General features: G+C 46.0%; 1 protein-coding gene across 4 annotated transcripts in view; it reads left to right on the top strand.

The window, feature by feature from the left end:
* Nucleotides 1-6,493, top strand: part of GTF2IRD1 (GTF2I repeat domain containing 1) — a 67,530-nt gene extending 61,037 nt beyond the window's left edge. For 3 of the 4 annotated variants that reach the window (XM_063402397.1, XM_063402394.1, XM_063402393.1), the window contains 5 exons: nt 2,346-2,423; nt 3,922-4,114; nt 4,547-4,584; nt 5,296-5,432; nt 6,248-6,493. In XM_063402397.1, coding sequence (XP_063258467.1) covers nt 2,346-2,423; nt 3,922-4,114; nt 4,547-4,584; nt 5,296-5,432; nt 6,248-6,322 — 521 coding nt within the window. In that variant the 3' untranslated portion in view covers nt 6,323-6,493. The remainder of the gene's footprint in view (nt 1-2,345; nt 2,424-3,921; nt 4,115-4,546; nt 4,585-5,295; nt 5,433-6,247) is intronic. The other variant, XM_063402395.1, reaches the window with a different exon arrangement.
* Nucleotides 6,494-24,826: the final 18,333 nt, after the last annotated feature.

The following is a 24,826-nucleotide window of genomic DNA, read 5'->3' as shown; positions in this document are numbered from 1 at the left end:
GTCCCTGGGAAGCAGTGCCAGTGGCCAGAGGCTCCTCTTTGCCTTCGCTGTTATGCATGCTCAGTTCCAGGATTTCCATGACATTTGTGTCCTTGAATGGGATTTCGGGAATAGTGCCCACCTCAAGGTGGAAAAAACAAGATCCCAATGGATCACTTGGGATCTTGGGTCACTTGGGGAGTGAGTGGAAAGGAAAGACCTGCTGCATTTTTCAGTCCCAGAGAAATAAATGAGTGAGAACACTGAATTTTGGTGTGTCTTTGTCTGCTACCATCTACACATCCATACGGGTACGTATTTACAGCCCAGAAACTGAGCATTGATGACAGGGAAGTCACAGAGGGAGCCCACAGGGCTGTCCCCTCTGCTCCACCGTGGCCTCCAGAGTGGCCCTGCAAGGCATCACTGAGATATCTTCATCTGTTGTATTTATGTTTTGCTCCATGCCATTCAAGCTGCTTTGTTGCCATTTCTGGATTTGAAGCACAGCTTGCCCCTGAGCTTTCTTTGCAGAAAGTTCGTGGGGTTTTTTTGTTTGGTTTTTTTGTGTGTGTTTTGGGGTTTTTTTGTGTGTGTGTGTAATATCCAGGGAAAGCAGTTGTTTTCCAGGTGGAGAAGAGGCTTTTTTGAGGCTGTACCCTGCAGTAGCAGGATGCAGAGGTTGGAGGTTGACAGCTTCTCTCCAGCACCCACAGCAGCAGAGTGGCTGAGATGTAACGTGGGGATCTTTCTGCCTGGAGTGCTGAGCACTGAAATCAGTCCCATGCAGGGGCAGGGACATGCAGTGGATTTTCACCATGCATTTAAAACAAAACTTCCAGCCATGTGTTTGCTTGAAACCAAAACAAGAATCAGATGATTGCTCAAAATAATAAAAAGTCATAATCTTGTGATTGCTCAAAATGAAACAAAATCTCTGCAGACTGGGGGCAGAGGATGCCTTGATCCCTCATGCCAAGGTCTGCAGGGATCACCTTGATGCTGTACAAACCCACCAAGGACAGCCATCTGCTCCTGTGAGACCCCACCTGAAGCACCGCATCTGGCTGAGGCCTCCAGCACAAGAAAGACCTGAACCTGTTGGGATGAGTTCAAAGGAGACTACAGACTCATCCAAGAGCTGGAGCACTCCTGCTCTGGAGACAGGCTGGAGGTGCTCACCTGAGAAGAGAGAGCTTTAGGGAGACCTTAGAGCCCCTTGCAGTGCCTAAAGAGGCTCCAAGAGAGCTGCAGAGGGACTCTGAACAAGGGCCTGGAGTGAAAGGACAAAGAGGAATGACTTCACACTGACAGAGGGCAGGGTTAGGTGGAATATTGGGAAGAATTTCTTCCCTGTGAGGGTGGTGACACCTGGGCACAGGGTGCCCAGAGAAGCTGTGGCTTCCCCATCCCTGGAAATGCTCAAGGCCAGATTTGATAGGGCTTGGAGCACCCTGGGATAGTGGAATCTGTCCCTGCTCATGGCAGGGGGTGGAACAAGATGATCTTAGAAGGTCCTTTTCAACCCAAACCATTCAGTGATTCTTTTCACCCAGTGGCCTGCCAGCCTGGGTGACAGTGCCTGCCTTGGGTGCAGTGGGGATCTTTGGGAGGAGAGGTGGGGAGTCCACTCCCCTGAGCTGCTCCTGCACTGTGCATCCCAGCTGGCTGGGAGCTGGAGGGGTGACCACAGCAAGAGGGAGATGAGGTGTGTTCACTTGGTCCTTCTTACCTGTGGGGGGGAAAAGGCATCAAAAGGGACAGGTTAGGGCTAGGGTCACTGGACCCTAGGTCAAAGGTTAGGGTCATGACCCCAGTATTTCATCCTGAAGCCTCCTGAGGGCACTAAATAGCTGAGTGTAAAAATCTACTGACTTAGGCACATCGTTTGAAATGAGAGAATGAAGTAGAAGCTGTTTAGCACAATGAGGATAATTTAAAAAGCTAGTAATGCCAAGCTGATTATATGGCATATTGTAAAACAATACTTCACTTAGGAGCTTAGCCAAAAAAGTGCTCTCTCATTCCTTGATGTCACTTGTGGGAGCATTCATGGCACTGAGGGCTTGAATCTTCATTGCTTTGCATTTTTTCTAGTCATTTACAGGCCTGCAGAGTAGATATAAAATGCTTTTAGCTGTGGCAGCACATGGCAAATGGAGATGTGGCAGCATTTTAGAGCTGCTTTGCACACCTCTGAAAGGTGTCACAGGGTGCAGGCACAGAGCAGCACCTCTGAGGTGTCCCTGGGCCATGTGGGGCAGAGGGACAGGGATACTGTCCTGCATTATGTCAGTGAGATTGGTTTTCCAGGGGCTCAGAAGAAAACAAATTGTGTTCACCCCTGCTCTTTCTTGCTTTTGCAGATGAGGACGATGCCAACAGGCTTGGAGAGAAGGTGATTCTCCGAGAGCAAGTGAAAGAGCTTTTCAATGAAAAATACGGTGAGTGTGCCTGCACACATCATGGGGTGAGGTTGGTTCTGCTGAGAGCAGCCACAGTTAAAATTGTTTCCACAAAGGCCTCTGTTTATAGCCCAGGCACGTGGCAGCTGCTGCAGCACAGGTATTGTCCTGCTGTTGCCATTTGATTAAAATAAACTGTATTTAGCTAGTAGAGAACCTCATAGTTGACATTAGTAGTAGTCATGCTAAGGCTTGGTAGGCCGCGTATAACCTGCAGATGAACTATCATAGTGAAATTTGTAATGTAAGCAGTGTAGCTAAGAGATAATCACTTATCTAAGGAATGTACCTTTTGGCAGGAACTTAAATGTCAAGAAGATAATAGTACCAGGTGTTAGAATTAAGTAAGATTTTGTTACGATGAAGAAATCATGTAAAGAAACATATAAAAACCCTGTAAAATTTCTGTGAGAGGGGGCTCTGACTTTGGACACTAGTCCCAGGCTCCCAGGGCCCTCAGTAAAGCACCGCATAAACGACTTCGGTTGTTTGTGTTTTCTTCGGATCGGGCAACAACTGCTGCTCCACAGCCTGTCCCCAGGAGTGTCCCTGTGTCTCTCTCTTGGCAGGTGGGACCATTCCCTTCTTGTTCACAGCTCGTCCTTGGAGAGGGGAGGGGGTATGGCAAAATTCACCACGGTAGCAGGATTTGTTCAGCCTGATGTCAGCCTTTGATGGGTCAAACTCTGGGAGGAAAGCCAGGAATGTGGCTGTGTGGCCACTAACAGCTTCAGGTTTTGAGGCTGCAGAGGTGCAAGGTGGGACCAGGCTCCTACAGTCAGAAAAGCGCAGGAGTGAGGGGTGTTCTCTGCTCCTCAGTGAGCAGGAAATGAAAGGGTACCCAGAGAGGTGAGCAGCAAGGTTAATTTTACAGAAGGAAGGGCTTTTAATTCAGCAAGGAATTAAATGGAGGTGTATCACTGCCATAGGATGTTGTGGAGGCCAAAGAGAGAAATTGATTCAAGAAATGGGCAGGAGTAATGATGTGATTGATGTGATGTGATGTGATGTGATGTGATGTGATGTGATGTGATGTGATGTGATGTGATGTGATGTGATGTGATGTGATGTGATGTGATGACAAGGATGGCTTTGATCTCCACCCTGGTGATCCCCAGACCTGCTGATGTGCAGAGGCAAGAGGAAATGGGCAAATCTCTTCCATTTCACCTCTGTCCTGGGCTGTCTTGTGTGCTGCTGCTGCTGGCCCAGCCGTGGGCTTGGGCAGGTGTGGCAGTGTGTGTGTTCTGAGCTCACCTGAGGCTCCTGGCAGAATTCTAAATGGAGACCAGCAGAGCACACAGTAAATTGGGCAGGTACATGTGAAATGACTGCGTGGGATGTGACTGCAGCAAAGGTTGGGTATCACAGCAGCCATGGCATCCCAAAGTCCCCCAGGGCTCTTGATCTTCAGCTGGTTGGTCCTGGAGCCCTGCAGGGTAAAGCTGTTGTGCTGTCCTCTGTTCTGCCATTCCAGGAGAGGCTCTGGGCCTGAACAGGCCTGTCATGGTGCCCTATAAACTCATCAGGGACAGTCCTGACTCCGTGGAGGTCACTGGGTTGCCAGACGATATCCCCTTCAGAAATCCCAATACCTATGACATCCACCGGCTGGAGAAGATCCTGAAGGCACGGGAGAGCATCCGAATAGTGGTGATAAACCAGCTCCAGTGAGTTTTCCCAGCTCTGTGGTGGGAGAGGTTTCTCTTTGTTAAATGTTGTCCTAGCAAGTCACCATGAGGCCACAGGAGCCACCACACACCTGGATGAAGGATCTGCTCCATCCCTGGCATGCACTGCCCTGTGCTGCAGGGAGGCACTCACCCATGGGTGGGCACAGTGAAGGGTTAGCAGGGCTGATCTGTCCCCTCTTTCTTGTGCAATTTGGGATGCTGGTGCTGGGAAGGGGCGTGCCATGGGGGCTGGTAACTCAGAGACTCAGCTGAGTTCTTTCAGGTTGTTTCTCTCCAGGGTGCACTGGGGTTGCTCCAAGTCCCCTCTCCACACAAAGGGGCGTTGGAGGAGCCAGCCCAGGGTTGGAGTGTGGGCTGTGGAAGGCACACAGGGTGAAACAACTGACTCATCCCTTGTCTCTTCCACAGGCCATTTGCTGAAATCTGCACTGAGGCCAAACAAACAGGTAAGGGAAGGGCTGGGACATAACTGTGGCTTTCCTGGCACTGTGGGAGAGAAAATGGATGGGAGCTGTGAGGTGGCTTTTGAACCTTCCACATCCCCAGGGCAGGATGGGGAGAAGCTCCTACTACAAAAAATTGGGCTCAGCATCTGTTGCAGAGTAACCCATCCTCCTGGAGGATTCCACTTCTGTGAGCTGTGGGAAGACTGGGCTGTTTGGCTCAATCCTCCAGCATGTTCTGGAGGATTTGATTATCCCTCTGCCATTAGCAATCCACTCACCATGAGCAATTTATTCCCTGGTTAAAGCCCTTAATTTAAGCCATCGTTTAGCAGTTGAATTTCTAAGGCAACAAGGTTTCTGTCATCACTGGGGATGTGTTTCTCTCTCTGTCCCATCATCCTGATAAATCTCAGACAGTTTTAATCAAATGTGTCAGAATTAGCAGTCCTAGAGATAACTACGGTGCTGTAAGTTTTATGACAAGAGCTGGATGAGTAGAGAAGGGGATCTGGCAAGCAGGAGCATGCCTGCAGTGTGAGGAGAGCTGCCAGCTCTGTGCCACCTCTGTGTCACCTCTGTGTCACCAGTGGCAGCACAGCAGACCAGGGGGATGCTCTGTGGAGGGCGAGCTCAGGGTGGCAAGAGGAGAGCCCACACTGAGGGAGCACTCCCAGGGCTGGGGCACCTCATGCCTTCCCTCTCTCCTTGCAGAGAAAGACATCAGTGTTCCCAAACGGAAGCGGAAGAGGATCTCCGAAGGGAACTCGGTATCTTCCTCTTCCTCTTCTTCCTCTTCCTCTTCTTCCAATATGGAGTCTACATCATCAACAAATCAGATCTCGCTTGTGGTAAAGCCTTCCAGATATTAGGGGGGTTACTGCCTACCTATCCTTCTGCTTCAGGATGCTGCTCTCTGTTGTCCTCGAGCTGTCACCACCTCCCTCTACCTGACAAACACTATAAAATATGGTGTAAAATGGCACAAGCAGGTTTGGCAGAGGAGGGGACACACCCCTGGGGCTGTCTTTTTCTGCAGGGTTTGGCAGAGGAGGGGACACACCCCTGGGGCTGTCTTTTTCTGCAGGGTTTGTCTGGGGGAGGTCAGCAGAGCAAAGTGTCCAACACCTCCTGGGGCTCTGCTGCACTCCTGCAGTGTGCCCCGGGAGTGTTCAGCTTTAGTGGGGGCTGCATAGCTCAAGCAAATCCCTCCACCCCAGTGGGTTAAACACAAGTGCTGGCAACGTCACCTCGGGTCTGTGGTGCCTCTCAGCAGAACCTGGTGGTTCCCCACGGTCCAAGCTGTGCTGGGTGTAACTCTAGCCCAGTTCTGGGAGCAATGCAGAATTCTAGAATGCCACAAAACAGGAAAAAACAGAGAAAAAAGTCAGAGGGATGCATACAACTGCACTCCTTCAGGGCTTGGCTTCAGTTGTGGATGGTACCAAATAAAACTCCCAAAAAAATGCACAAGAGAAATATAAACTTAAAAGAGTTTTTGTCAGGTTTGCTAGTGGTGTTTTGGTTTGGGGTTGGTTCTTTTCTCTTACTTGGGAAGTGGGAGCAACAGCCAGTTGTTGGAACATGTCAGAGATTTCATGTATGCATGGTTTTTGTTGTGTCCTAACAGAGACTTTTGCCTTCTTTTTCTCTCCCTCTCTTTCAGCAATGGCCCATGAACATGTACATGTTAGACTATGGTGGTCTAAACGTCCAGATCCCAGGACCTATTAACTATTAGACCTCAATATCAAATAAGAACCTCAAATGAAAGAAAAAATAAATAAATGTAATTTATGTAAAAAGTGTATATTCCAATATGTATCGATGCCTTTTAGTTTTTCCAATGATTTTTACACTATATTCCTGCCATCAAGGCCTTTTTAAATAAAAATAAAAAGTGTTGCCTTGCTCTTAAAAGTTCTTATTTTATTACATATAGTATTGATGAATAACATTTACAGGTAAGAATAAGGGCAGAAGGGCATCCCTTGGACAGACGTTGTTGGGTTTTGGCTGCTCAGTAAATCCTCAGTGTCACCAGTGCCTGAAGCCAAGAGGTCTGAAATGTTTTAATGCTTCATTTCATTTAGCTCAAAGGTGTAAAAATTTATGTGCAGAGCTGCCAGAGGAGTGGTACTGAAGCAAGCATCAGTCCCAAGCATCAGTCACCTTCACCCATGAATTCTGTTGGCTCCAAAGCCCAATTGCATTTGGATTTAAGGGGAAGGAGGTTTTGGGCCCCCCAGGAGGTGAGGTCCCCCCAGGCCCTCCCGTGTCAAGCCTCCTGCCATCCCAGACTTGGAAAGGCACAGAAAGATTAGATTGAGTTCATTTCACTGGCATCTGAACCAGGAAAAATTTTCAGCCACTGAAGTCCTTCACCAGTTATGGTTTCATGATTATCACACTATGGTTTTATGGGAGGCTTTGATGCCTTTGGGGGGAGGAAGCTCCCACAATAGAATGGTGGAATTGTTTAATTTGGGAAAAATCTGTAATACTGAGTGCAACCATTAACCAGCACTGCCATGGTCACCACTAAACCACCTGCCTGAGGACCACATCCACATTTCTGAAATGGTGGCAGGGTGATGGTGACACTTGCACTTTCCTGGACAGTTCATTTCAGTGCCTGACCTCCCTTTTGTTGAAGACATTTTCTCTGATACCAAATCTAAAAATGCCCTGGCAAACTTGAAGCCATTTCCTCTTGTTCTGTCACTTGTTACCTGTGAGAAGAGATGCCTCTGCCTGCCTGGCTACAGCATCCTTGCAGGGAGCTCTGAGCCAGAAGGTGCCCCCTGAGCCCCCTGCTCTGCAGGGTGATCACTCTGGTGCTGCACGGGCTCTGTGACACCGGACACTGCAAGGGGCAATGCTGAGTGCATCCAGGGATGGCCCGAGACTCCTCCATGGAGCCTGACCTAGTTTGTCCCAAACAAACCAATAAATTGAGGGATATAATTTGAAATTCCTGCCCTTAATATTTCCATTCCGGTCCTGGAGTTTGGCAGCAGAAGCAAATGGCCACGACTGCTGTTATTTTCCACTGCGTGTGTTTAACTTGTGCTTTGTGCCTGCTGAGAGCCGTGCATGGGTGAGACACGGTGGGAACTAATGTAAGAAACCAAGAAAAAACCTCCTGGCCTGTGTGCGGGTAAATGCAGCCCAGCAGGAGCCACCAGTGGGAGTCATTATAAGCAGTGACACGTGGTGTCAGTGTGAGGGTGTCACGAGCCAAAGGATGGTCGTGATGGTTCGTTTTGATTTCAGAGTGCAAAAAGAGGCAGTGATAACTTAATTCAAGTGAAATCAATTGTATCTTTATTGATACACACAGTTATGCGATAGAAAAGAAGGGGAAGGAAGAGAGGGAGAGAGAGAGGGAGAGAAAGGGGGGTAAAGAAAGGGTATAGCTACCAACTGACAGACGGGGGTCCTCGTGACGCCGATGCCAACAGACCACCTTCGCAGTCTCCGTGGCACGTAGGTCAATAGAGCCGTCGTCCGCTGGGGAGGCCTCAAAGTGTGAGTCGCAGGGGGAAGCTTTTATAGTCATTGCAGAAGCAGGGGGAACCCGGCCAATGCAGGCAGAAGTGGGGGGCACCTGGCCAGCGTGGGGGGAGCACCCAAGAGTCATTGTGAGGAGCCCCGTTCCTCTGGGAATCAGGTGCAACCATTCAGATCAGGCAGGTTTGGGGCAAGCAGGTCTGGGCTCTGCAGCAGGTACAGCACAGTCAGTCAAAGCAAACACGGCCTCTGCAAACACGGCCCAGGAACCGTGACAGTGTCCACTGTTCCTGCACGGGTCCCTGAGGAGGGCGTCTTGGTCCAGTGGGTGCAGCTGCAGGGAGAAGCTTGGATCTCTCCTGTGCTGTGGCCCAGGGTCCAGGGGGGGTCTCAGCCTCTGACAGTCGTGAGGCAGAAATGAGGGATTTTCGGACCGACTCTTACAGAGGGGACCATTGCTGAGTGCCCCTCCAGGACTGCAGGGAGGGTCACCACAGGCTCGTCACAGCAAACCTGCCCCAACAGCAGCAGCTGTGGTCTGCTGGTGGGTAGATGGTGGCAGACAGAGGATCAAAGTCGCTCCTGATGGGTTTTCTGAGTAGAATCTGCTGCTTTATTTGTTTTACATGTTTTCATTCTGCTTGAGTCTGTCTCTTCAGGCCATGAGAAGGCTTTGGACAGTGCACAGAAGTGTTATTTGATGGTGAGTAGATGGGTTTTGAGGCAGCTGCAGTTTCCTGGATCTGGACTTGAATTTGCTCTGGAGTTAGATGTAAATGATTTACAAGATAACAAAATCCCTACTAAATGTAGCATATGGCACAAAAGTGGCGAAGTCTGTGTCAGTGACCCCAGTTAGAAATACAGTTTAACATCTGAGCAGTTGGCATCAAAATCTGAGTCTTTCTTGTTTCTGCCTGATACTCAAACCTGTGGCATCTCCAATTAGGAAACATGGTTCAGAGATAGAAACTCCTTTTCTCTTCCCAAATGTCTAATAGGGGCTTATTTGAAGGTTATACACCACCAAGGAGATATCTCATAAGAGGGCACACTTACTATATTTAATTTTTTTTTTTTGCAGGGGTGGGATTAAGGACATAAAAGTCAGATGCCGTGACACTGAAGGCATTAGCGTATCTGAGGCTGCTGATGGAGGCTCTGGCAGGGTTGGGGGCTGGAGGGCTGCACCCACACAGGCCCTGATGATGCTGCCAAAAGGCAGGAGAGAATGCAAAGCAGTGGGGTTAAATTAGGGCATGGGAACTGTGCTGGGGACTAATGATTTCGTTGTGAGTGTAATCACAAAGCCTGTAAATGATGGGGGGGTATGGAAACGGAGCAAGGAGACTCTTCCCCCACCAGCATCCCCAGCTCAGAGCCTGGTGAGCAAGGTGGGGCAGGGGAATGCTCCTGTGCCACTGCAGCGTGGGCTGAGTCAAAGCACTGGGCTCAGGCTCTCTGCCCTCAGTTTCCTAATCCTTGAGATGGAGCCCTGCATGCCCCTGAGCCCCACTCACTGAAGGGCAGCCTGTGCCCAGCTCCCTCTGCTCAGCTGGGAAGCTCTGCATCCTCCAGGGCCCCCGGCTGGGTCTTGGCACTGCTGGGTTCTGGTGACAGATCCATTTTGAGCAGTGAACAGCAGTGATTCCTGCTGGAATTCTGAGGAGTTTCAGGGCCACAACATCCACTTTGCATTTTCTGTGGCTGGGATGGGAAACTCCTGCATCGGTGCCTATGCTTGTGTGTTGTTGGAAATGATAGAACTTTCCTAACTGTTAACTTTAATTAGTTGTTTTAATTGATTGGAAGCAGTGCTCACTTTTAGCCAGCACTAATTAAGTTTCTTTACAGGCTCTTATTGTTACTTTGATCATTAAATCACTGAAATGTTAAGTTTGCTAAAACTAACCTTGACAAGCTTCAATAAACAAAGCCAAAGGGAGTTGAAGATTGGACATATGGGATTTTAAATTTATAACCCTTCTAGGACGTTGGAGTAACCAGAAGATACAGAAGTGATTAAGGCCTGGAAAGTTGACACTCCCCATCCAAGAAAAAGATGATAAGAGGACTAAAGAATGTGGATCAAATTAGCATGGAGAGTAAGAAATAAGCAATAGAGAGTAAGAAATCAATAACCAATAGAGGCTAGAATGTTAATTAATGAAAAGAACTGTGTAACTTAGAGCCCATGAACATTAATTTCTTTGTTTGCTAAAAATGTAAAAATAAGTGAAAAGGATTCGTATGGGCATCAGAGTGGAGGCTGGAACTTGGTCAGCCACACACAACTCTGGGCCAAGAATAAAGTAATGCCTTGCTCCCTAAACTAAAAAGACAGAGAATCTTATTTATCCTGATGATTTTAGCAACAGTTTACTTGAGACCCCAGATGGGACAATGCTTTTGATGCTCCATGGATTTACAGGATGGAGGACTATGGTGTGCATCAAAGGCTTTTTTTAGGGAAATCCTTTGGTCCTATAATCCAACGAATTCAAGGCAAAGCCTCTGGGTTTTATTAAGGCATTACTGAGGGTATAAAATTATATCTAACCATAAGCTGCAGCAGAGAATCTCTCCAGAAATGAGCTCTATAATACAATTGGGTTGTAAAAGTAATGATATAATTTGTTATTTTCTATTAAAAATGATTGTAAAACTGTATAAGTGAGTATCTTGGACTCACTTATACAGTTTTACAATCATTTTTGAATGATTGTAAAAGGGTTCAAGGTTTTGAACCTCTTGAAAAAGGTTTCAAGTCCCCAGCTAATCAGAAAAGTGTAATTTTAAGGGAGTACAAGTCCCCTGCTAATTGGAAAACTTCGAGTGGTTAACAGAAGCAATGCAGGGCTCAGAGGTTTTTGTAACTCTGCTGGCTTATGGAAGATCATGCACTAGCTAACACAGGAAGGCCCATAGCACAATTTCAGTCTCTGGAAATGTTGTAAAAAGTTATAAGCATTTATTAAAAGGTTGTAAAAGGTTATTTTAAAAAATGTAAGAGGTTTAAAAGGTGTAGAAAGGTATTGTAAGGTGGTAAATGTGGTGTGGGGCTATCTTCATAGCTGCCAGAAGAAGAGATTCCCAAAATCTCCTCTTGAGTTTTAGGGAACTGGAAAAGGTGGGGGGCAGGGGTGTGTGTATGTGATCCCCTGACATGAGAATAACTTGTTGAATATTGTTATCTTTCATGGCTGATGTATGAACTAAACAATTGCTAAAAAAGTGGCAAGTGAATGGGACTGACCATTTTGTAACTAATGCTGCTTTGTAGGAGTGGACTGGAGTTGTATGTTGATTAATTTTTTTGATTTGCAGAATAATCTTGAGTTGCAGAAGAAATACATGCATAGTGTTAGAAGGATAAAAAAAACCACTCAAAAGATGTTGTTTTGCCTGCAGGAATAGGTAAATGTGTAGCCAATCTGATTAATAAAAATGAATTTTATTAATAATTTACAAAAATAAAATCTGGAAACAAAATTTGCAAAAACAAAAAAGCCACAAACGAAGTCAGTGTTGAGCCCAGGGTCAGCACTGGGTGAACCCAGCCCCGGCCTCTATTGCACCGGAGCTCCCCGTTCACAATTTCAGTCCCAGCAGGGTCAGTTTATATTATACAGTTTTTGGTTGGAAGGGGCATTGCTTCATGTTTCTTTGTCTTTTTCCATATTCATATAATTCTGTCCTCACTGCCGACAGTTAATGGGATTTCTGAGAAGAGATGAATACTTGATTTGATTTCTGAGAATCTTGTATTGGGATGCACACCCCGGATGATGAAGTCTAGATCCATATCAAGCGATAATTGTGGGAGTGGTCTTATCTCTTCTCATAGTCACCCTCCCTTCTGTTGTAAATCATGGTCCTTGCCCAAGATTCGAGCAAGGATGTTCACAATTCTTAATTATTTCACTTTATTTCCAAGCCCGAGTGACTGCTACTGTACTCCTCCTAAAACACAGCTGATTTTATATCATCAATACATCATATTACATGAACATGGATGATTATACATTTATATTGCATGAACACGAATTACGTCATATATTACATGTAACAAATACAGGAAGACAGGGTACCTTGATTTATTAGTGTATAAGGGGAGACTGAATTGAGAAGGAGGAGCACGGGGGGTGCAAAGAGAGAGAGATCATGTGGAATTGAAGAAGTGACCATGGCTGGGAAAGTTTTTAGCCACATAACAGAGTGACAAAGGAGGGGCAGTGGGGCGAGGGCAGAGGAGATGGAGCCAGCACAGCAGTGCGGGTACAGGCAGTGCCATCACTGCATGGGGAGGGCAGGAGGGCCCAGGGACACGGGCACTGCCAGGCACCCACTGCAAAGCTGGCAGGAGCCCCAGAGAGACTTCATCTTCTTTGTGAAGGGCTGAGTGCCCTGGAATGGGTTTGCCCGGAGAGAGGGGCAAAGAAGGGCCAGAGAGACCAGGCGGAGCCATGAGGGGCTGGGAGGGGGTGATAGGAGAGTTTCTTCCAACTGTGGAAAATCAGGCCATGAAAAGCCAGTGTCCATAAAAGTGAAAGGAATGAGAAGAAGGTGTCTTTACAAACTGTGGGCCTGATGGTAGATAAGGCCAGATATGGAGAGGTGAAAGAAGTAATGGGGGGAACCATAAATTCCATAGAAACTCCACTAATTGACACAGACTGTTACTCACTCAAGACTGTGCTACATCTCTGGATTTAGAGAAAAACAACAGGGACACAAGGAAAGAGAAAAATGAGGGGAGTATACATTAGAAGGGGGTCTTAGGCCTTTTGGGGAGTCTGTACCTCTCAAGTACCTTAGCCAGTGGAAAGAGAGAGAGGGAAACGCAGCCAGGAAATTAAGATAAAAAGGAGGCTGCATCCTCTAAAAATTTTGAGACACTACTTGGGGAAAGCCCCATCACCTCTCCCTTTATCTGAATAACATTACAGGAGTCCTCTGTCTCCTTTTTGGACATAAAGCTCTGGTGTTTGTGGATTAATTTTCCTGACAAAGGAGACAGAGAAGTCCTGCAACTTTATTCAAAATGGGAGAGGCCACTTGGGTGCACACATCTGCAGGGTTTTCTCTCTTGAGGTCTTGGAGGACACAGCCTCCTTTTGTCCTAAACTCCCGGCTGCTGATTGCCCTCTTCCTTTCCCCATTGCTGGGGTACTGGGAAGGTACAGCTTTCCTGAACAGCCTACCCCATATCCCCACTTGAACCTGTCATTTTACCCCAAAGTTCAGAAACTCAAGCTTGTTCCGCTTGCCTGTTTCAGGAGTCAGGCTGTCTGGGCTCTTTAGGTAATCAGCTGGCCAATGGGGATGTTCTCAAAGCAGCACTTTTTCCCCAGGTCTCCGGGATCCTCCCTTTGCTCCCTGTGGCTCAGCCTTGCTGGGGGGGACAGGGGAGAGGGAAGTGGTGTTGTCATTTCCACCAGAGGAGTCACCAGACAGAGGTTCACATTTCACTGCTGAAATAGGGCAAAGGCCAAATAAAACAGTTGGGGTGAAGTGAGACGTGCACACTCTGTGGAGACCCAAGTGGAGCAGGAAAGTAGAAAGAATGAATCAAAGCTTACCAGTAACATTGTGACCCAGAAATACTGACCTAATTTGAAAAAATGACAGATTGTGCTTTATTACTGGTTTCCCTCAACTGTAATTCTCACAGCTCCCCTAATCTTGATCCTGCAGTGGTAGAGTATTTCTACACATGGGGTTTGTGTATAATGTGATTATCTGCTGAATGGGAGCCCCTCCATTATGAAAAGAATGAGGGGCTTGTCTTTAGAAACAAACTGTGGGTCTGCTGGTAAGTAAAACTAGATACTGAGAGATAAAAGAAACAATGGGAAGGATTCCACTGATTGATAAATGGAATGAGAGATTTGTCATTGCAAATAAACTAGGTCTGCTGATAAATGAAACTGGATATTGAGAGATGAAAGAAGCAATGGGGAAAACCATAGATTCCATAAGGAATTCCCCTGAGTGACTGTTGCGGCAGGCGGTGGTCAGAGTGTCCCGACCTTCCTGGAGAAGTGTCCTCAGAAGGATGTCCCAGAGGCACAGGCACATCCGCTGCCTGAGTGATTTCAAGCTCTTCAGTGAAATCAGCTCTTTGGGGTGCTGCTGAAGGAAGAAATGGAGTCTTTGTATGGAGTTCTGCAGGAGGCTTTATTCAACTTCTTTCGAGGAGTCCAGTGATAAAAAGCCAAAGAGCTGGAGGGAACAGGAGTTTATATAGGGAAGGCAGGGGGCGGGGTAAAACATCTGAGCCAATGGGCTGAGGGATCCAGAGGAGAACCAATCAACTGAGAGATCAAGGGAAGGGCCAATCAACAGAAGGATTAGAGAGAAAGCAAAGGGGAAGGGCCAACAGGGTAAAAAGATTTACACAGCTGTTGTAAAGCCTCTCGGGGGTAACATATTTCCTCAGAGAAAATTTCATAACAGAGGGAGCTGTCTGCCAGGGTTTCTCCCTTAGGGGGTTGTGTTTCTATTACTGTCTGGCTTAACTGCTCTCTCTCCAGGGGAGCGTGTTTATGTTACTGTCTGGCTTCACAGCCTCCACAAGTGACACAAGGAAAAGACAAAGGAGGAGGTTATACATTAGAAGGGGGTCTTAGGTATTAGACATTTTGGGAAGTCTGTACTTCTCAAGTACCTCAGCAAATGGGGCAATAGAGAGGGACACACGGTCAGGAAATTGGGATAGAAAGGAGGTTGTGTCCTCCAAAAATTTGAGAGACCCCAGAGGAAATGTCCTATCCCTTTATTTGAATAAAGTTACAGGACTCCTCTGTCTTCTTTTTGGGCATAAGCCTCTGGTGTCTGTGGATTGATTTTCCTGACAATTTGGGGGCTCTTGTCTGGGATATTTCCACCATCTGTGGGAGGCGGGCAGTGAGTGGAGCTCAAGTTGCCTCACCCAATTCTGGTGATCAGCTCTCCTTGGTGCCAGCTGGCACCAGGAGATTGACAGAGTTCCTGAGACTGTCCAGGAGACAGATGAGTGGCCCAAAGAGACCAGGGGGGTCCAGGAAGAGTCTGCAGGGAAGGACCACTGGAGATGCCATCAGTGAGAACAATGGGATCTTCATGGAGAAAACCTGAGAGGGCACCCATGGAGGGTAGCACAGGTAATACAGGGCACCCATGGAGAGTTGCAAAGTGTGAGAAACAAGACTCACTCTTTAAAATTTTTAAAAGTTTAACAAGGAATAAAAGAGACAGTAAACAGTGCTGGGTGTTTGGCAAACTGCCAGAGGCACACCAGTTAAAACAATTTTCTTATATACTTTTTTATTACATTGATCACATGCATATACAATTTTCTTATATACTTTTTCATTACATTAGTCACATGCATATTCATGAAGATTATGCATATTCAAACTTTCCTTTGAGTTTACATGTTCTGGGAATTATTTTGCTTGGTTCAACCCTTGACCCATGCTATACTGTTGCCATGAGGTTTTTTCCTGGTTTGCCGAGTGTTCATATTAAAGGAGAAATGTGCCGTTTCTCACGCTCGTAAATGTAAACACAGGACCATGTTTTGTAAACACTGCCCTTGTTATGAATTCCTTCTCAAGGAGAAGGGGAGGTTAAATGACAGCCTCCTTAGCCAGTGTGGTAGGGAGGTGGGAATTCCATCCTCCAATCCACAGGCCTCATAGGAAATGTATAAGAGTGGGTTTTTGTAAATAAAGTAGTCTCTCCTGCCCTGCATGCTCGATGAACCCAGATCTGTTCCCGAGTCTCATTTCTGGTTAGGCCCCATGGTGATACCATACTACAGATGAAATTTATATATTTTATTTCCTCACAAGACCCTCTGTTCCGTGGTTAGACAGTTCTTGATAACCGAAGGGTCAGTGGTAAATTCCTCCTTGCATTCTTTCTTTTGATGCTTATTTACCTGGTTCTTTTCAGTGTTATCTTATCATACACATAAGATACTCCACAACTACATTAAATCACCATGAGCTATTTAACAACATTATCTGAGTTATTCTCACCATTGTCTGTTACTTGCACAAATAAAGGCATTACCTACTTCTGCAAAAGTTAACATTACATAGTCTCTATTTTAATATTTTGCAAAAGCCTAATCTATAATATATGCTTATCACGATAATATATAATCTACACAGGGCCAGAGCATTGGCCACCAAAATGGACAAATTATACTATATTAAAGCAGTTAAAAGTGATTACAAACTGTACTATATCAAAATCGTTGTGATTAATAATAATTTGCAAAAGCCAATACATAATAGTTAAAGCCAACAACTACATAGTTATTTGTAGCAATGGTAAAGCCAGGAAGGGAAGGGCCCCAGCAAAAGGGATGACAATCCCAAAATATCTCAGAAGAATCCATTGGAAGAATGTTGAGTTGGTTTACAGATTCTTCCAGAGGTAATTAAGGACATAAATGGCCAAAGGGGGTAATAAGAGAAAATCGAGAAGGGGTTTCAACAGTCCACACCTCAAGGGGCAATAAGGGGAGTTGAGAAGGAATCTTGACAACAGGGGATGGGCGGAAAGTTGTTGATGTGTCAGAACAGAATTGATTAAAGGAAAGTGGAGATATACTGAGGCAAGGAGTGGCAGGACTGGGTGAGGAGGTGCAGGCCAGGAGCACGGGCTGGGGGTCTATGGGGGCTGTGGGGCAGCCAGGGCTCAGTGCTGGTGCCTGACCCCACCACCCCACAGGAACAGCAGTGACTGCAGGCCCCATGAGGCTGTGGGATGCCCTGGCCACCTATGGGGGAGCCACGTTTAGACAATGGGGAAAGACAGAGGGACACTGGAAGCGGGACTGTCCGCAGAGACAGGTGGACCCTCCAGAGGAGGAAATCCAGAGGATATCGAGGATGGATTGCTAGGGGTGGCAGGGGCTCCCATTACACCAGGGACCCACCTCTGTGGAGCCTTTGTGTCTAGGTTTGAAAGACAGAGGTCTGCTAGGGAAGGCAGGAACCTCCCTTGGAATGGAGAATGTAACCTCCTCCCTTCGAATTCTTATAATTTTGAAATTAAGGGGCTCTCAGGCAAAAAGATATGAGAATAGGAATAACAGTTCTTTACTAGTGTGTCTAACAAGACAAACAAAACAACAACCACAGCATCAACAACAAAGAACCAGGAACCCAGTGACAGCCGCCTTGGAGGCAGGCACTTTCCCTGTTGCCGTGAAGTTTTTTCCTTGTTTGCCGAGCGTTCATATTAAAGGAGAAGTGTGCAGTTTCTCACGCTCGTAAATGTAAACACAGGACCAAGGTTTTGTAAACACTGCCCTTGTTATGAATTCCTTCTCAAGGAGAAGGGGAGGATGGAATTCCCACCTCCCCACCAGATTGGCCAAGGAGGCTGTCATTCAACCTCCCCTTCTCCTTGAGAAGGAATTCATAACAAGGGCAGTGTTTACAAAACCTTGGTCCTGTGTTTACATTTACGAACGTGAGAAACTGGACATTTCTCCTTTAATATGAACGCTCGGCAAACCAGGAAAAAACTTCACGGCAACACTTTCCCCTTGGGTGCAGTTCCGGGCACGGCCGGCAGGGGCGCTGGCGGCTCTCCGTGGGCGGGGCAGGTGCAATGATCCCCACGTGCCCGCAGGGGGCGCTGTGGGGCGGGTTCAGGGAGCACATGGCAATGGTGGCTGTTATAAATGCTAATCTACTTTGCTAATTAAATATAATTTGGTTTATTAAAATAAATAAAATTACAGAATTTCGGTAAAACCAACAAGTGGAGTTACGGTGACGGTTACCCGGGATCCTCAGATGGTGAACGGAAAGCAGCCTCTATGGCACTGCAATCCCCCAGGGTTCATGAATTGGCCCCTTCTGGGGACCAGGTTTCATACAGGTTATTTAGCTCCTGGCATAAGATTTCTCTACAGTTCTTTGTTTTCTTGGGGTGGTTATTCGAAATGCATTGATGTCCTTGGTCTGCTGAATGGGGTCTCCTCTGGGAGGGAGAAGTGTTAATTTCTTTTCTTTGGTGGGTGAATGGATGACGAAATTATGAATGGACAGACGTTCTCCTCCTATGATCAGCTTGATGGTGGAGCGCTGATGGTTCTGCTGCTTTCAGGAGGAGAACTGATTGCTTATCTTGATGTGTCCTCTTCTCTGATGCTAATGACAGTGTCTCAAATTTCTGGCATTGCATTTTCCTCCTGTGAATGGCAGTTTCTGGGTGTTGCCTGCCTCGGAATTTGTCAGTTCCGTGGCTGACTGGAACTAGTGTTACATTTTAACAGAACCTATTTACAGTTTGCATTTATCAAAACATGATTTAACATACTATAATCTATAAAAACATGAATTAATATACTATATTTACTACAGTGGCTTTGTCCCAGGCAGGAGGGATGGAAGAGAGGCCTCTCTTCACAAACCCCTGGGGCTGTTGATCACGGTGCCTTAGCAGGACTCTCAGAAGCAGCAGGCTGGAACAACACGGATGAGCAGAAATCCCGGGGCAGTGGATGAGATGTATCAGAAACTCCTCGGCAATAGCTGGAACTGCAGGGCATCCTGGCAGGGCAGGGGGTGCAGGGCCCAGCAGCAGAAGAAAGGCAGCTCCTGGCTGGTAGAGAAATTCCTTTGCCCAAGCACCAGCTCGACCGTCCTGCTCCAAAAGCCGAGAGTAAGTGAGGACCCCCAGCTGCCCCAGCCCCTGTCCTTTACCTGCCTGGCTTCTCCCGGTGTCCCTGCCCCTCTGAAACTCCCAAAAACCACTGGAGTGCCACCAGACACACCCTCCTTCCCTGTGACCCGGCCACCTCCACCCCACCTCCCCCCTGCCCCTCACCTTCCCCCCCACCCCTCCATCCCAAGCACCCAGCCAGGAGTGCATCTCAGCAACTCAACTGGAAAGAAAAGGAAACAAACCCCAAGCCCAGCACCTTGTTAATTTATAAGGTGGATCCGAATCAAGAGGAGGTGTGTTTCTGGGTAGATACAGGGGCCTCTTGATCCACCTTAAATTTTATCCCTAAAGGGGCAAATTTGTCAAAAATGCCTTTGATTGTTCAAGAGTTTGTGAAAGTTGTGGTTTCTTCTGTAGGCTTGGAAGTTTGAACTCATCTTTCTCTGAGGGAATTGTGGAAATCGTGGTACATGAATTTGGGGATTTAATTCCTTTGTCTACGTGGGGTTTTGTGCAGACCCAAAAGATTCCTGTTTGGAGGAGACCCATGCCCCTCTGTTTTTGTGTGTTTTGTTGTGAAAGCCAAAATTGGCAGGTTTCAATCCTGAAGCCAGTTCTGCAACTCTTGTCTTGTGGAGAACCTCCCACCAGTCTCTGGTTTGTTGTGGAGAACTAGAATTGGGAGATTCTAATCCTGAAGCCAGTTCTAGAGCTGCTGCCTTGTGGGGATGGTGTTGTCCCTATGGTGTTGCCTAGGTATTTATCATGCAGCTTCCTCTGTGGGGGCTATGGAAAACTTAAGGGGAAAAGACTTTGTTATCCTTTCTCAGTTAATTTGTTAGTCACTTCCCTATCCTTAGGGTGGACTTGATGCAAAAAATTGGGATAGGAAGCAATGGGTTACTAAAAAAAAGGGATTGGCTTTAGGCAGTGACATTGCTTGCTGCTGAACTCAATCATGTCCAAAAGGAAAAACACTGAAACAAAGTGAGCAAACTGATAAGGCAAACTGCTCCAAGGCAAAAAGGAGACACCTGCTTCACAGACTGTAACTCTTGCAAAACTTTTTAAAAGCAGTCTCCTTCTGTCTCACTCCTTCCACTGAACAGTCTATCAGAGTGTCAGGAAAATCAATCCACAAACACCAGAGGCTTATGCCCAAAAAGGAGACAGAGGAGTCTGGTGACTTTATTCGAATAAAGGGAGAGGCCATGGGGCATTTCACCATGGGGTCTCTCAAATTTTTGGAGGATGCAGCCTCTTTTTTATCCTAAGTTCCTGACCACATGTCCTCTCTGTTTCCCCACTGGCTGAGGTACTTGAGAGGTACAGATTCACTGAGAAGCTTAAAATACCCTTCTAATGTATAACCTCCCCTTTGTCTTTTCCTTGTGTCACTGAGTGGAATTCCTTATGGAATTTATGGTTCTTCCCATTGTTTCTTTCATCTCTCAGTATCCAGTTTCATTTATCAGCAGACCTACAGTTTATTTGTAAAGATACATCTCTCATTCCATTTATCAATCAGTGGAATCCTTCCCATTGTTTCCTTCATCTCTCAATATCTAGCTTTATTTATCAGCAGACCCACAGTTTGTTTCTAAAGACAAGTCTCTCATTCCTTTCAAGAGGAAACCTCACTGAAGACTTGTTGGAACCAACAGAAGTAGTGCAACAAGCACTTCATAGAATATAAGCTAAAACTCCACCTGAATAAGTTACTGCAATTAACTGTTTCACTCAGCCATATTTTTCTAGGGAGTTTGTTTCTCTTTCTTTTCTACGAATGTCAAACAGCTCTCCATCAAAGATAAGGAAAACAGTTTGAGAGCAGACAAACCAAAAGCAGCAAAATCACACCTAAATGTGATAACCATTTCTTCACATGAACACTGACACTTTGTGTTAGCCACAAGTGGTTTTTACTTCTTTTTAATAATCGTTCTAGTAGGCCAAATTTTCACTTTTCTTTTATAGGAACCCAACAACCCATAAAATGGACCTGTGTGGAAACCAACGAAATTTAAAGTGACACCATAATTGCTTGCATTTTCATTTTGTTAATTTTGTAATTTGATTGAGCTTTCAGTTTGAATGACTTGATGGGAGATCAAATGTTAGTTAAAGCATTCTAGATAGTACTGAGTTTGATTTTTGTATAACTTGGTTTTGTCTTTTTACTAAAAAATGTTGTGGCTAAAGGTCTTTTGGATGCATGTGTGGTAGTATGTGAGTTTGGAAAGCTGGGAGGAAAGAGGTTTGTTAACTTGCAGGGAAAGCGTCAGCTCCTGAGAGCTCAATTACTCACTTGTTGGAGGTGGTGAATTTCCCGAGAGACAGAAGTAAGAGCTGTTAAGGGACATCAGGTAGAGGGCTCAGAAGAGACAATAGGTAATCAATTGGTCAGTGGAGATGTTCAAAAAGCAGCACTTCTGCTAGAGTGGGATCCTCCCTTTGCTCCCTGTGGCTCAGCTCTTGCCAGGGGAAAGGAGGGAAGTGGTGCTGGTGGTGTCTTTTCCATCAGAGGAGTTGGAGATAATTAAAGGTGTTAGAGCAGAAGAAAGAGGGGAGAACTGATTTACAAAGGACAGTAAACAGCAGATGCCAAGAACTTTGAGCCTACAAATACTGAGACAGCTCCATGGGGGAAGTCGTTGGGACTCTCAAGGACTGCCTTGGCTCTTTGTTTTAGCAAAAGGAGCTATTGAGGGCTGCCTGGCTAAAGTTAACAGCCAGCCTGCAGAGGAGATTGCAAGGTGCAGAAATGACCTTGGGCTATACCTCCTCTCCAGGGATGTGGAGTGTGTGTTGTTGAGATGCCCTAGGCAAGAGGGCTTAGATAGGGGTGGTGATATGCCGGTTGGCAGGGTGGTCAGAGTCACTAGTTCTACTCACTTCAGCAACTATTTGATCAGTTAACAAATGATTTCTGAATATGGGGTTGTGAAGGCAGTGGACTTGGACAAAGGAACTCATTTTGCAGGAGGATCCTTCAAGGGATTATGGCTTCTTTGAGACTTCAGTGGGACCTCCATACCCCCTGGCACGCTGAGAATTCAGGTCAAGTAGAACAGATGAATGGAGAAATAAAGAAACACCTTTAGAAGCTAGTGATAGAAACTAAGATGCCATGGATGTGGCTTTTGACATTAGCTTTGGCAAGAATGAGGGCCAGAGCAGAGGAGATATTATCTCCCGTTGAACTGATGTTTGTAATTCCTTACCCTTTTAATTCTCAACATGGAGGGGTGGGGTGGGGTGTGGGGTGGAAATAAGTGATGTATATTTAAAACAATATGTGGTCAGGATACTGTCTCTTGTGAAATCTCTTTGACAGAAGCCGAGTTAGCCAAGACGCTGCCTTTGGACTTTGTTGTTCATAATATCCAACCAGGAGATTGGGTCCTAGTTAAGGAGTAGAAAGAAGCATCAATGGTGCTGAAATGGCGTGGACCTGACTACAGAAACAGCCACCAAGACAGCTGCACACAGGGGACCCATCACACTCGGGTCAAGGTCTCTGAAGCCCCAGAGATTTGGACATCTCAGCTGAAGGAAAAGGAGGCTGTGACTGACACTCCACAGGAGTGGCCCGGAGCAGCAGCCAGTGCATCAACATTGGGGGAAGCCGTGTATACTTACCCACAGACTGTCTGCTGAAATCGTCTGTATGGGCATCCCTCCTTTTGGATCTTCAGTCACTGGGGGGCTACCACTTGCTGTCCTGGTTTTCTTTATGTTAAGCTGTTTCTGTGCCTTCAATCACCACAGGTGGTGTGGAAGACAACTGTGAAAATTAGATTAAAAAATTAGATTACACCATTAGAATGTTTTTCTTAATAATCTGACCTTTATATTGTCAGTTGTGTTTGGGTCAGAAGTGAGAGAATTGGTTTTTTGAATCCTAGGAGAAGAAGTAGCAAAACCCTTTAACATTAGCAATTGTTAGATCTGCAGAAGGCCAGGACAATCTGACAAGAGGCCGTGGGTTGCCAACCTGCCTACTGCAGGTTCCCTCCAACCTGGTAAGGAATATGTTATATAGGTTATATTAGACTGTTGTTCTTTTTGCTACCACAAGCTCAGGGAAGATAAGAAGATAATCAAAGGATAAGAAGATAAGAAGAAGGGGGAGTGTGTGGAAAATTAAATGACTCGAACTGCTGTTTGCAAATTGATGACAATGAAAAAGTGGTGAAACTAATAACAAAGGAAATAAGAAAGTCAGCTCATGTACCGGTCCAGAGATGAAAGAAAATGGGAAGAACCATAAATTCCATAAGGAATTCCACTGAGTGACACAAAGAAAAGACAAAGGAGAGATTATACATTAGAACGGTATTTTAAGCTTTTCAGTGAGTCTGTACCTATCAAGTACCTCAGCCAATGAGGAAACAGAGAGGACATGTGGTCAGGAACTTAAGATGAAAAGGAGGCTGCATCCTCCAGAAATCTGAGAGACCCCATGGTGAAATGCCCCATGGCCTCTCCCTTTATTCGAATGAAGTTACTGGACTCCTCTGTCTCCTTTTTGGGCATAAACCTCTGGTGTTTATGGATTGATTTTCCTGACAATTACAATTAGATGAGTGAAGATGCAGATCTTAATGTTTGAGCCGTGTTTCTCATTTACTACTTGTCAAACTCATTGGTGTTTTGGAGGAGGTGGGGGATGGTGTTTATGTGTTTACAAATCCAATAACAATCCTCATTAAGAGTTGCAAAACATGAAGCCATTTTGATCCCAGGCAGATGGCAACTAAATGAAGTTTAATTAAAGAATGAGAGCTTTGATTCAAATAATTTTTTTAAAAATATAGTGCACCAAGATGCTAAAGAACAGCATAAACAGCATCTGTGCTTTTATTCAGAAGCTTGAATGCATTTTTGAGGAATCCCTTTGCAACGTCTTCCAGAGCAATACCAGGTTGTGGGATGCAGCTCAGCAGGCAGAGGGTGCCTCCACAGGATTCTACTTCTCCTGACACTAGGGAAAGGCTGGGAAAGTAATAATGCAGTCAAGAGTGAAGTCTTGCTTACTACTTTGGGTAGGTTTTATGGTTTTTTTAATGTCTACTTACATTTTTGAAGAGTTCAGCTGTAGTCGAAGTATGACTTCTTCTTAGCTGCAACCAAGTTTTGGACTGTCTTCCAGCAGTCATTACAACCCACTCCTTCCCGCAGTATCTACACCCTTCCAGCAGTGCACGAAGCAAGCATGGCTCTACAGACATTACCTGTAGCTCTTTGTAGCCTATACAGCTTAAAGCAAGTTGCTTATCCAAGGCTAAAGCCAACGGAATGGAGGCTCAAGGGTTGTGAGAAGCTCTGTCCTGGGGTGACTTTATGATGCTTGTTGTCTGTTCTGTGTTGGATATTGTGTTCTGTACCTTTCAGACTGGTTCTGAGAGTGAAGGGGGGAAAGAAGAAGCGTTTGCAGTTTGTTTGAAGAAACTGCACTCACTCCTCCACATTCTGCTCCTGGACTGTGTCGTCTGCAGCACGGACAGACAGCGGGACAGAGATCTCCTCTGCTTTTGGTTGGTTTTTGGCCAGCTGAGGCAGAGAGGTTCTCTGGAGAAGTTTTGTTGGGGTTTTTTTTCCCTTTTTCTTGGGACTGTTTAAACCTGCTCTGGACTGAAAACCCAAAAGAGCACTGAGAACTCACACCTGTGGCCCACTGGGACCTGGACCTCGTCATTTTCCAGTGCCACAGGGACTGATGAGAGACTGGGAGAGCTGATCTGCAACCCACGGCAGGGACTCTCAATTTTGCCATCTCTCTTCAGAATGGCAAGAGGTTTTATTGTTTCATATTTTTCATTTTTTATGCTTGTGAGCATTGTTGAATAAATAGCTTTTTCAACTTTTCTCTAAGGAGATTTTTTCCTGGACTGATTGGGAGTGTCATTTGGGTTTGTTTCCCAGAGGGACCCCATTCAGAGGTTTCCTCCCAAATTTGCCCTAATACAAATTATTTGGGACAGATACATTTTTGGCGCCCAACGTGGGGCTTAAGAGAATGGAGAAAACTTGTACTGATTGCATTTTTGTT

Source organism: Prinia subflava, chromosome 8 (genome assembly GCF_021018805.1).
Source record: "Prinia subflava isolate CZ2003 ecotype Zambia chromosome 8, Cam_Psub_1.2, whole genome shotgun sequence".
NCBI classification, from domain to species: Eukaryota; Metazoa; Chordata; class Aves; order Passeriformes; family Cisticolidae; genus Prinia; species Prinia subflava.
The sequence above is the reverse complement of the archived record's forward strand: the minus strand, read 5'-3'. Positions and strand labels throughout refer to the sequence as shown.